This window comes from Triticum aestivum, chromosome 6D (assembly GCF_018294505.1).
Source record: "Triticum aestivum cultivar Chinese Spring chromosome 6D, IWGSC CS RefSeq v2.1, whole genome shotgun sequence".
Classification (NCBI taxonomy): Eukaryota; Viridiplantae; Streptophyta; class Magnoliopsida; order Poales; family Poaceae; genus Triticum; species Triticum aestivum.
Window position 1 is genome coordinate 475775328 of NC_057811.1, and position 12973 is coordinate 475788300.

At 42.5% G+C, this 12973-nt stretch overlaps 1 protein-coding gene across 1 annotated transcript in view; it reads right to left on the bottom strand.

Moving 5' to 3' along the window:
• The window catches only part of LOC123142746 (uncharacterized), a 75172-nt gene that overhangs the window by 4768 nt on the left and 57431 nt on the right, over positions 1–12973 (bottom strand). The window contains exons 2-5 of the mRNA XM_044561514.1: positions 1818–2168; positions 1554–1716; positions 1119–1336; positions 102–543 (exon numbers count right to left, since the gene is read on the bottom strand). Of these exons, the coding sequence (XP_044417449.1) occupies positions 346–543; positions 1119–1336; positions 1554–1716; positions 1818–2168 (930 nt within the window). The 3' untranslated portion in view covers positions 102–345. The remainder of the gene's footprint in view (positions 1–101; positions 544–1118; positions 1337–1553; positions 1717–1817; positions 2169–12973) is intronic.

The following is a 12973-nucleotide window of genomic DNA, read 5'->3' on the forward strand; positions in this document are numbered from 1 at the left end:
AGAAGGCATTGGCATCACAAACAAATATGTGCTAATACAACAAATAATATGAGCTAAAACTGATAAAACAGAGTAAAGGAGTAGGCATTTGCATCACGAACCTTCTCTGATACAGAACGTTGTGTGATGTAGAAGTTGACGTCGAAGTCAGCTCCCCCCAAGCCACCAGCAGCGCCAGGGCCCGCTGCAGCCCGATCTCGGGCATCCGAAGCGCATCTCGCCACAGCGCCTACGCCTCCCGTGCACCTCCTCCTTCTTGCTCGCCCCACCAGGGAGGACGCCACATGCGCGCCGCCGTCACCGTGTGACCCAGCCGCCAGCCAGCCTCCGGCAAGCATCGCCGCGTCAGTGAGCCCCTCCCCGGTCCCTTCCTCTTGCCCTCCCATATCCTCCTCTGATTCCTAGCCGCACCTTTGATGCAGGACGCGGCCGCCACTGTACCTCCGATGTGCGCGAGCGCCTCAAACCGCCCCTGTCCAGATCGTCGTCGGCCCTATGTAGCCCGACTGGGGATCGCCACCAGCCCCGCCCATGTCGACCGATCTGCGTCACAGAGTGGAGGGACGCCGTTAGCAGGAGGAAGGGGAAAAGAATGGCGTGAAGCTGCAGTTAGGGGAGGAGGGGAGATCAGCGGCGGCGGCGGCGGCTAGGGTTATCGGGAAGGAGACCTGCGTCTTCGTAGGTTATTCGTTGTGACGAGCATGGGACTGAAAATAGGTGTGAGGCAAAAATAAACCAATGGAAGTGGCGGTGGTGGTGGGAGGCTGGACGAAGAAAAACCGGACAAAAAAAAACCAGACGAAAGTGGTGGGACTATTCAACCAACTCATCCATTAGGAGTAGAGATTAGGCTTGAAACCATGAAAAACACTAAATCTGGAAGGGCCACAATGTATACTGTATTCCACTAATGCATGAAAAACACAATGCTCTTCTTTTTTTATCTTTACCGGATGTATTCAAAACCATATATAAAAAAATCGGCAGCACAAGGAATAATTTTTGTATTTTCTTCTTAAAGCATGACAATTGGCCTAGCTAGTCTGGGATATGTGTGCTACATCAAATGTATTGTCTTAATATTTTGTTGTACAAGAGCATTGGGCAGACAAACTTACATGTGCTGCATATCCAAGCACAACTGCTGACCACTGAAGCTCCTTGTGGCTGTAAGTCCGCTGCTTTGTCCTGGGCTTTCCAATTTGCCAACCAAAAAATGTCAAGGGTCCAACGCTGCTTACATGTGCTTTGTCCTTGATAACGCTGAGCAAATGTGTTCCATTTCCATTCTCTTGCGTAAGTGCCCCATTCTCTTCCGAAGGTATTCGACACTCTCCTGAAAATGTGGTGTAATATGGCTACAGGAAGCAGGAAGTTCTACAAGGATCGATTGAAGTTGTACATCATGTGGTGTAATTTGCCAACCAAAAAAGAATCATATGACAAAATGATTGTTATTGCTTATATGGGCCTATGGGGCACACACGCTAAAATCATGCACATTATATCAGACACTGTTGCTCAGGGGAGGCACATGGATACTGAATTCTCACCATTGGTACGGGAATGGTGGTTTTGTGCAACCGGCAGGTCACGGAAGACCCTGACAGGGTACAGGGCGGCGACCTGGGCTACCATGGACTGCTGCCTCGTCGTGAGCAGCCTCTGCAGATCCCCAAGCCGCGCCCTCTCCACGGATAATCCCTCCTTGGCATCCTGCAATCGGCAGATGATATTGGACCAAACGCAGGCAGCCACAATAGCCAAAGCATTCCAGTCTCGCGTTGAGAGGAAGAAACGGGCGGGCAGGGAGGTACCTGCACTTGCCGGTGCGCGGCGGCGAGGGCCCTGGAGAGCGGCAGCACCCGCTCGATCTGCGCCTGCATCTGCTCCTTGCGGCGCTCGACGCCCTCGGCGGCCCTCCGCCTGGCGACGAGGAGCTCGTCCGCGCGCGCCCGCCGCCGCTCGAGCCGCCGCCTCAGCTCGTCCAGCGCCGCGCCCTGCCGCACCGACTCCCTCCTCACCTGCTCGAGCGCGGCCTCGAGGCGGCGCGCCAGGTGTGCCCGTTCCTCCGGCGATGTAGAGGAGGGTGGGGGTGGCTGAGCGGGTGATAGTGGAGGCGGGGGGCGGCGGCGGCGGAGCGGGGAGATTGGGGCGGCGCTGCATCGCTAGACGAGGGAGATAGGGCGGCCGCATCGGGTGGATCGAGAGACGGATGGTGGCGTATGTTTTTTTTTTTTTTTGGTTTTGCACAGGGTGGTGGGAGGTGGGCGAAAAATAACCGAAGAAAAAAACCGGACGAAAATGGTGGGACGAAAATAAACCCGTAACGGAGACTATCAACTGAGACATTAGGAGTAGAGATTGGAAAGGGAAGAAATAGAAGCGGATACCCTATATGCTTCTAGTACTATAAGAAGATAATTTGGTCCCCTGGAAAAATAATTTGGTTTATGGAATACAATGCTTAAACACTGGTTTGGTTATTTGGACCAAAGGCTAGAAGACATGGTACCGGCTCGGTTGGAGAGTGCTCTGCAAGTTCGTAAGATGTACTACCTTTTTTTAACAGCTCTGCACATAGGAGCTCCTATGCGACGCATTCTGCGACAAAGGCATGCCCCATCGCACAGGAGCTCCTATGTGACGCCCATTTGCGGTGCGCTGCAAATGCATTGGTAAAAAATCAAAAAAGTTCATTCGCGGTAGCTGGGATTAAAACGCACGCCTGCCTGCTCAAGCACGCTTGCTGCTACCACAACGACCGAAGAGGTCTGGTGGCAGATATGCATCGCAAGTATTAAAAAGTATAATGGGGATTTGTAACTTCCTTACCTGAGGATTTTAGCATTAGATCCGAACTACGTGATCGCCGTTGGATGCGCTCGCTACGCACGCCGCCAGTTTCCTTTTTTTTGGCAATTTTCTTTTATTACGGTAACTATTTAGTCTGCGCATATAATTATATTTCCTTTTTCTATTTAATTTCTCAGTTTTCTTTTTCCCAACCGTTTCCTTTTTCTCGACCAGGCAGTTTCCTTTTTTTCCGGCAATTTTCTTATACTCCCTCCGTATCAAAATACTTGTAGTTGGGGGCGACCGTTTCCTTTTTTTCGATCACTAATTTCTCAATCGCGCATATGTTTACTTTTCCCTAGCTGGGATTCGAACCTTCTACCTATAACTAAGCTCACAACCCAATAGAAAAAGGAAAAAAAAATCTCACAATCCAATAACCACCTGAGCGCGAACCAACCTGTGGTTGAGATGGTTAGGTGGATAGTGGTATTCCCAACCCACCAGGGTTCAAAGCCTGGTGCTCGCATTATTTCTGTATTTATTTTAGAATTTCCGGCGATGCGCTTTCAGTGGAAGAAGACGTTCCCATCGACGACGATGCGCCTACGATGACTTCGTAAATCTCAAGATGATATGCCGGCTCAGTCTCTCGGATGTGCTCATAGGGGTAGGGTGTGCGTGTGTGCGTTCATAGGGGTGAGTATATGCACGTGTATATGAGCGCCTGTGTCTATACTGATGCTAAAAAAATAACCACATGAGCTATCACGATTTTGTGCTTAAATTTTGTTTAGTTTCGTTTTTGTACCTTCTGATGCTAAAAAAATAACCACCTGAGCTATCACGATTTTGTGCTTAAATTTTGTTTAGTTTCGTTTTTGTACCTTCTGATCTTTGGCCAGAAAAGAAAAAAAATCTCACCTTTGTGAATGGTGCGTATTCGAACCTGAATTTTCTAAGCTTATGTGTACATTTTATATGAACACTATCCTTTTTAATACAAGAAAAACTAAAAAATATTACTAGTATCGAGAAAGCTAATTTTCAAACCACGTCGTTTTGTAACACATATGAACGATGTCAGATATGTATTTGATGGCCACTGTTTGTCTTATGTGGAACGTGCAGACGAGGGGGGGGGGGGGGGGCAGACTGGAATTTGTTGAAGACAAAACCCTGATAATTTACGCGCACAACGGAACTGATAGCCTGTCTATGACCACCTCGATAACTTTCTACCTAAAAGAGAGGGGGTTGTTGAAAACATACCAACCGATAACTTCTGTGTAACAACAAGATAATTTGCGCACACGGAGCTGCTAACCTACGTACAAACACCGCGATAACTTTTGATTTAGAGGGAAAAGAGTTGTTGAAAACATACCCCGGTAACTTCTGTGTTAAATAGCACGGTAATACACACACAACAGGGCTGGTAGCTCACACACAAATATCGTCGACCTGATAACTTGCATATAAACACCACGGGGACTTTCACTCGGGGAAAAGTTGTTGAAAATACCTTGGTAACTTCCGCGTTAAATAGCACGGTAATACACACACAACAAGGCTGGTAACTCACGCACAAACATCGCGGTAACTTCTTGACCCGAGAGAAAAAGATTTTGAAAGACATACCACGATGACTTCCACGAAAATAACATGGTAATATACGCACAACAGAGCTGATAACTTACTCAGTCATAGTGTGATAATTTTTTGACCCGGAGGTAAGTTGTTGACAAACACCCTCAGTAACTCATGTGTAAGTAAGACCGTAATATACGCACAACATAGTTAAAAATATTCCCCGATAACTTCTGTGCAAATAACACGCTGATGTATGCACCGTAGAGTTGATAACTCACATACGAACACCATGTTTACTTTTTGAACCGGGTGAAAAGTTGTGGGATCCATGCCCCGACGACTTCTACCTAAATAGCATGGTATTGTACACACATCGGGCATGGTAACTTACTGACAAACACCAAACTTTGACATGGAGAAAAAATAGTTGTTGAAACCATACCACCGGTAACTTCTGCCTAAATAACATGGTAATATACACAACGTGGATGTGGTTACTTATGGACAAATAGCGCGGTAACTTTGACCCAGAGAGAAAAACAGTTGTTGAAACCATACCCCTGGTAACTTCTGTGAAAATAACATGGTAATATATATATGCATCGTAGACCTGATAACTTAGGTACAAACACCGTGATAACTTGTTAACCCAGGGGAAAAAGTTGTTGAAAGTTGAAACATATGCCCCGGTAACTTCTATGTAAATAACATGGTAATATACTAATCATTGACCCGACTTATGCATAACCACCATGGTAACTTTTGACCGGGGCAAAAAAAGTTCAAAACACATATAGTAAATTCTGTATAAATAGCATGGTAACATACACATACATTACTAGGGAAAAGCCTAGTAGTAGCGCGGATTTAATGCCTACTAGTAGCCCGGGGCCCCGCGCTACTAGTAAGGCGCTACAGCTATTTCTTAGCAGTAGCGCGTGTAACACACGCTACTGCTAAGACATATAGTCGTAGCATGTATTATTTCCAGCGCTACTGCTAATCTAACTATTAGTAGCGTGCTTCCTGTCCAGTGCTACTAGTATTCTGTTTTCCAATTTTTTAGTGTATTTATACGCCATTAAACAAATTTTGATACAGTACCAATTAAGAGGCTGTTATATCATTATGCCCATGATGAATTAATATATCATTGTGAGGAAGAAACATGGATTAGATTCATTTGGATGAATCAAAAGTTGAATTAGGACGACGATCCTACTAATTCAACTTTTGGTCGCTTTTGATACATCCACATGAATCTAACCCGCTTTCCTTCCACCAATGATATAATAACTAATCATGATCATAATAACAAATCATCATGATAATCATGATCAACATCATCATCATATTAATATAAAAACTCTTGCATCATATCGTCACCAACAACACTAGCTAATAATCATCATAGTCATTACCACCAACACTATTTAAACATCATAGTCATAGTGTAGCTATCTAATCAGCACCAACACTAGCTAATCATCATCATCATAGTCATTACCACCAACACTAGCTATTTAATCATCATAGTCATAGTGTAGCACATCATCATCTTCAAACTCATTCTAGCTAGCTAATCACTCATGCTGCTCTCTCTCAGGTAAAACAGCATAAAACATTTGTAGCACTCCTGCTTCATCATATTGGAGAATGCAGATGAACATGTCTCCTAATTGTGGGTTGCGCTTCTGATTGCTGCCCCTAGTACTTCTCTGTTGTGATCCTTCACAATTTTGCTCTAGTCTTTGACTATTAAGACTTGTTGGCTTTGAGAAATCATGAATGCACTCATGTGCGATGCAGGATATCTTGGCCGTAAGCTAACCATTGTCATGCGACCTTTAGGCTCGATCCAACAAGGCACAACATTCATCGGGAGTCCCAGTTGAAGAACATCGTAGTAACATACTTAGCAATGAAGTTCAGCTTAAAAAATAATGTATGAAAAAGATGCACTGAGGACAAATAGTAAAAATCTTACCATTTTTCCTAAATAGATGTGACCGTAGTTCAATAGCACACTAGTGGTCGCACATATTGAGTACTAATATTTCGAAGTCCAGAAAAATAACCTCTCTTGACAGTATCAAGATCCTCAAGCCATGAAACATAATGACTTATCTCCTCGCAATTTAGTTCAGCCTCGGGACAGTAGCAGGTATTGTCTACCAAGCGCCGGACATGTTTGCTTGAATGGAAATAAGTTGTCAATAGAAATTAGTTGTTAACTATTTTTAAATAAACAATATAAATTACTTAATAAATATGATTGAGAAACTCACATAATGGTAGAACTGGAGGCGTCTGCACATCGACCCAGATGTCGATATTACCTTCAATTTCATCTTCCGGACAAATATCAAAGGTGATAAGCATATTAGGCTCAAATGCATAGCCCTTTTATAGTGCTTTCCAATTTTTGCATTCAAAATAGGAGTAGGTGTCTGCATTGTATAATTTTACGTCAAAAGTATAACCATGCTCGGTCCTCAAGTGAACTCTCTTTACCTCCATACTGTCCATAGTACTGAAACCAATCTTATCCAAGACATAAATTCTTGCATGGCAGGGGATACGCTAGTAGAATTGTAAAAAATAAAAATTATAAGTTGAAGCAAAAGAAGCAGAAGTCATGCTTAATTACGAAAAATGACTTGTCGTTGTGACTTACTGTATCCACTTCGGATGTCTCATCCAGTATGATGCTGAAGCGCCTACCACCAACTAGGTGAGGCCTTTCGTCGTCAGACATTTCCTATGTTCATAGTTGAAACATTGAAAATCGATTGAAGGCAACTACCAGGAAACTCAACACACAGATCAACTCGTTCCATATATCGAGCAATGATATAGAAAAAATGCCCTATGTTTTGTCGAAATATCATTGAATTCCCGTTCTAGAAAATCACAAGCACTCGATATGTCCTACATTGTAGCACAAGTCATGCTAAAATTCATGAAAAAATTCGGCATGACCTTTGCTAAAGACAAGACATAACGAGCGCCTGAAATTTGCCGGAACGGGAATGAATCAACATTCCAGCAAAACATAGGCCACTCGGAGGTACATTGCAAACAAGAACACCAAGACACCCTCTATATTCAGAATGCATCATCATCGACATCAATGACATGGCGACTAGCACTAGCATTTTCATCATCGACATTTACAACACATTATCATCTATATCAACAACATGGGGATTTGGCTATTCTCACCTATAGGTCTTAAGGGGTCGGCGATGGGGACGACTGCGGGGATGAGGCAGGGGCAAATACTTGATTTCTGCATAAACAAAATATATTCTATCAACATGTATCTGAGTAGTCTTTAATCACTTATGTTCTGAAGCATAACTAAATTTGGCAATATAGGTCTCTCTCTCTCTAAACTAGTTGTATTAAGCACTTACTAAATAAACTAGTTGTATTAACTACTTACTAAATAAACTAGTTCTATTAAGCACTTACTATAAATATACTAGTTCTATTAAGAACTTATTAAAAATAAACTAATTATTAACCACTTACTAAATAAACTATTTGTATTAAACACTTGCTAAAAATTCTAGTACCTTAGTTCTGCCCTAAATGTTCTTACTTCTATTTTATTCAAAACACCTAAAATAGTCTACATTTAAATTACCTACATTCTACAAGAACAGAGACAAGGGAGGGAGGGAGGAGGGAGGGAGGAGGGGGAGGAAGGAGGGAGGAGGCGGGAAGGAGGGAGGTAGGAGGAGCTACCTCGGTGGCGGTGACAGCGGGGGGAGGGGTGACGGCGGCGGGATGGAGGAGGGGGATGTAGGAGGGAGCTAGGGAGGGGGCGGCGGCGGCAGCAGCTGGCGGCAATGCGGCGGTGGCGGACGACGGGGTGCGGGGGAGAGTGAGTGGAGTGGAGAGGGGAGAGTAAGGGGCGGCCGGGCCGGGGGGAGAAGATAGGATGGCTTTAGCAGTAGTGCTCTTTAGGGCAAAGCGCTACTGCTAAGCTCAATAGCAGTAGCGTGTTTACTAAACAGTCGCTACTGCTAAAACTAGTTTGGCGGCAAGGTCGTGGCAATTATAGTAGTAGCGTTGTTTCCTACTAACGCGCTACTGCTATGTGTATATCAGTAGCGCGTTTTGTTGACGCACGCTACTGCTACCTTATTTTAAACCGTGTTGCTGGTAAGATTCTGCGTATAAGGTTTTCCCTAGTAGTGATAACAGAGCTGATAACTCACGCACAAACACCACGGTAACTTTGACCCGAAGGGGTTGTTTAAAACCACACCCCTAATAACTTTCGTGTAAATAGCTTGGTACTATACGCATTGTATACATGATAACTCACCAAGAAACACTATGGTACTCCCTCCGGTCCTTTTTACTCTGCCCATTGGATTTGCCGAAAGTCAAACTTTGCTAAGTTTGACAAAATTTATATTAGAAATTATTAGCATCTATAATATCTAATAAATATAATATGAAAATATATTCCAAGATGAATATAATGATATTGGTGTTGTTATGTGCATGTCTATAAATTTTTATATAAATTTGGTCAAAGTTGGATGAGATTGACTTCAGACAAACCTAATATGCAGAGTAAAATGGACCGGAGGGAGTAACTTGGACCAGGCATAATAAGAAGGTTAGAGAAACCAGTTTTATTTCGGACAATATCTGTGTAAACAACATGGTAACATATGTAGCACATGCGTGATAACTTACATAGCCCAGCCGTGGTAACTTTTGATCAAAAAAAGTCGTCGGAACATATGAACATGGGTTCTAGTTTCGACTCGTTATGATGGATTTTTTACGTGAAAACAATTTTTCGATCGGACTGACGGTTTGAGCTACAAAATATTTTGAAGTTTTGAAATAGGGGATCTAGGATGACATCAAATTTTTGTCTGCTAGATCATTTCCACATCGGGAGAAAGTTGGAGGACCATTTTTATGCCCCGGTAATTTATATATAAACAAGATGTTAACTTAGTTATCACAGACGTGATAACTTACTCAGCCTGGGGCTGGTAACTTTTGACTCAAAAAAAAGTCATCGAAACATATCAACATGGAATCTAGTTCTGAAGATCTCGTCGCGACGAATCTTTTATGTGAAAACGGTTTTTCGATCTAAGCGACGGTTAGAGCTACAAAATATTTTGAATTTTTGAATTCAGTGGAATCTTTGTTACATCAGCATGTTTGTCCTACATGCATGCATGCAACAATTAGGAGGGAAGTAATAATATTGTGTTTAGTTTTGTCTAAAAAAGGAAAATAGGACAAGATTAACCACTCGATCGATCGCTCGGTTTGGTCGTTTGCGCACTTGGCCTCGCGAAGTACTGCGGGTTTGATCGTTCGGATCAATCCTAGAGATACAAATGCTTCGAACATATCACTGTCCAAAACTAATAGCCGTAGCCAATGCTCTCATTAGATGGGCCAAGCCCAAACTTTGCGCTTGCTCGGCTGCTGAATCGGAAGCTAACACTATTTGAAAAGAATCCCGAACAATATTGCAAAATTTGAGTTATTTTCTGAACTAACGAACAATTTTCTGGAATGGCGAACACAATTTGCAATTTCCAAACTTTTTTCATAAACATGAACACTTTTCAAATTTGTGAATAAAATTCAAATGGGAACGCTTTTTAAAATTGTGAACATATTTTTAATTTGTAGAACAAATTTTAAAAAGGAGATCAATTTCGAAAATACTAAACAAATTTGAAACGTGATTTTTTTTAAACGTGAACAAAAATTTGAAAACAAGGAAAAAAAATCAGATTTGTAAACAATTTTTAAAAACGGGGACATATTTTGAAGTCCCGGTGATTATTTGAAAAGTTCTGAAAATTTTGAACAAAAATATGCCAAACATTTTTTTAAAAACAAGAACAATTTTCTAAATGCCCGAATTTATTTTTTGAAAATGCAAACATTATTTCAATTTATGAATACTTTTTTAAAAACATGACCATTTTTAATAAAAAATGAAAAAAATCTAGAAGGACGAATTTTTTTAAATTTTCTGAACAATTTTCGGAACATGATTTTTTTAAATAAAATAAAAAATATACTTGAAAAGTAAAAAATAAAATAAACGGTAAAGGAAAAGAAAAGAAAAAGAAAGAAAAAAAGAAATAAAGAAAAAGGAAAAAAAGAAAAAGAAAAACCAAGAAGAAACAAGAAAATCGGTAAAATAAAAAATAACCGGTTCAAGGAACCTTCTAGAAGATTCCTAAAACAAGAAAAACCCGGCTAGGAAACTCTGGTAGGTTCCCAAAACCGAAAAACGCTGCAACACACAATGGGCCAACCCAGGTCACTGCTCGATTGCCAGCTCTGTGTGTTGCGTCGACGGTTCGACACAACAAGCGGCAAACAGGGAGTTTATTTTAACTTTTTTAGGGGTAAAGCCACATTTTATTGATCAAAGTCCATAGAAAGTGGGATACAGACTGGATCGTGCGGCTGGCCAAGCCATACATGGCACCCCTGAGCTAGAGTAAGAGCAAACTTAGCTAATCTATGAGCTTCAAAGTTAATAGCAGGACTCTCAAAAGTATAGATACAAGAAAAAGGAGCTGATCTAGACTTGATTTCATTGATAATCGTTTCGTAAGCACCTTGGTTGCCCTTCAAAATGTCACTCACCACTTGCTTACAGTCTTAAGCTATTATGAAGTTGTGGATTTGGAGGTCTTCCGCCTATGAAATTGCCTCACAACAAGCTATGGCCTCCAAAGTTGCAGGATCACACACACCTCAAACAACGAGTGCAGAACTTAGCAGATAATTATCATGGTTGTTCGAACTCCCGCATCCACGTGTATCTTAGCGAAGTTCTCTGGGGGAGCCTTTGGACGAAGGGTAACTCCTGCACCCACATTGGTCGCCGTGTGGTGCGGTGGCCTCCTCTCCCGAACTGCATCTAGATCAGCGATAAACCTCGTTATGAAAGATTGTTCTGTATGCGGGGTTTGAAAGATGTAAGTGCATCTAGTGCCCCTTAGTGATTTTGGTGTATTGAAGACTTATAGGTTAAGGGACTAATGCGTTTATGAGTGTACACAGGTCTATAAGTCTATGAGGAGTTTGATATTTACAGAGAAAGTCGACCCCTAAAAATGAAGTTCTTCGACTGAAGACTTTGGATTTCTGAAGAATTTCTGAAGACTTTGAAAGTGAAGAAATTGGGGGCCCTGAAGACTTGGTATTCATTTGAGGAATATGAAGCGTGAAGACTTTTGTTTTCGTAGTTTCATTTTCTCTTTCTTGAGTCATAGGAAACACCGTACTGTTAAAGGGGGTCGAGGAAATACTGAGGAAAAATTTCCATGTGATGCTCAACTCAAAATCCTACACCTACCAATTCCTTCGAGTGAAGCCATTGAGTCATAGGAAACACCGTACTGTTAAAGGGGGTCGAGGAATTTGTTCTGACTGAGGAGTTAGGAATTCGCCAGTGCGAATTGCCTACACAGTGAGGAACATGATAGCCCTGAGGAATTTGAACCTCAAATTTCCGACAGTTGTTGTTCTATGCGCCAGCTGTCCCAAAATATCTACCCACCTAACGGTCATATCATTGAAGGGCATTTATGTCTTATCATGCGGGCTGCTCCCTAGGCTATAAATAGCCACCCCTACAACCACTAGCTGGTTGGCTGCTCCAAGAGAAACTGACACTTTTCATTTGAGAGCATCCCATCCTCCGAGGACTTTGAGCGAAAATCATCAAGTGAGGAAAACCCAAACCCAAACACCTACAAACCCAAAGTGATTGAGCATCACTGAACAGATTGATCCTGCGTGGATCCGACGCTTGTTACCTTTGAAGACTGTGCTTCTTCCAGACGGTTAGGCGTCATGGTCTAGAGCATCCAAGAGGAAATTGTGGATCACCGAGTGACCGAGTTTGTGATGGTTCGGAAGTCACCTGAGGACTTACCACGAGTGATTGGACGAGGTCTGTGTGACCTTAGTTCAAGGAGAATACGGTGAGGACTAGGTGTCCTGGACTGTGTGTTCAGGACTGGGTGTCCGGGACTGTGTGTCCTCAGGTTTAAATACCTAGCCGCTCCAACCAGACGTACAACTGAGACAGCAGTTGGAACTGGTCTACCAAATCATTGTCTTCACCAAGCCAACTGGTTCTATTTCCTCAACTCTTTCATTTCCTCATTCCTGTGTTGTGCAATTGTTCATATCTGTGTTTGAAGACTTTGACTGAAGACTTTCTCAATTTCCTCAGTCTGTTTGTCTTCATCCTGTGTTATCCTGTGTTTACGCTTTCTGTACTCTGTGCTTGTTTTCATTTCATCATGATGACTATGCTTGTGTTCTGCTATGCATACTTTTGAGTACTTATTCCGCTGCAAGTAGTTCTTCGCTAAGGAATTTCCTCACCCACAAATTCCTCAGTGAAGAATTCATAAAAATCGCCTATTCACCCCCCCTCTAGTCGATATAACGCACTTTCAAAAGATCGCCTCATGGATAGCTTTCCGTCTTGATGACCAAATCACCCATCAGGTTACTACCATGCAAACAAACTGCTCATGTGATAGCGACTCTC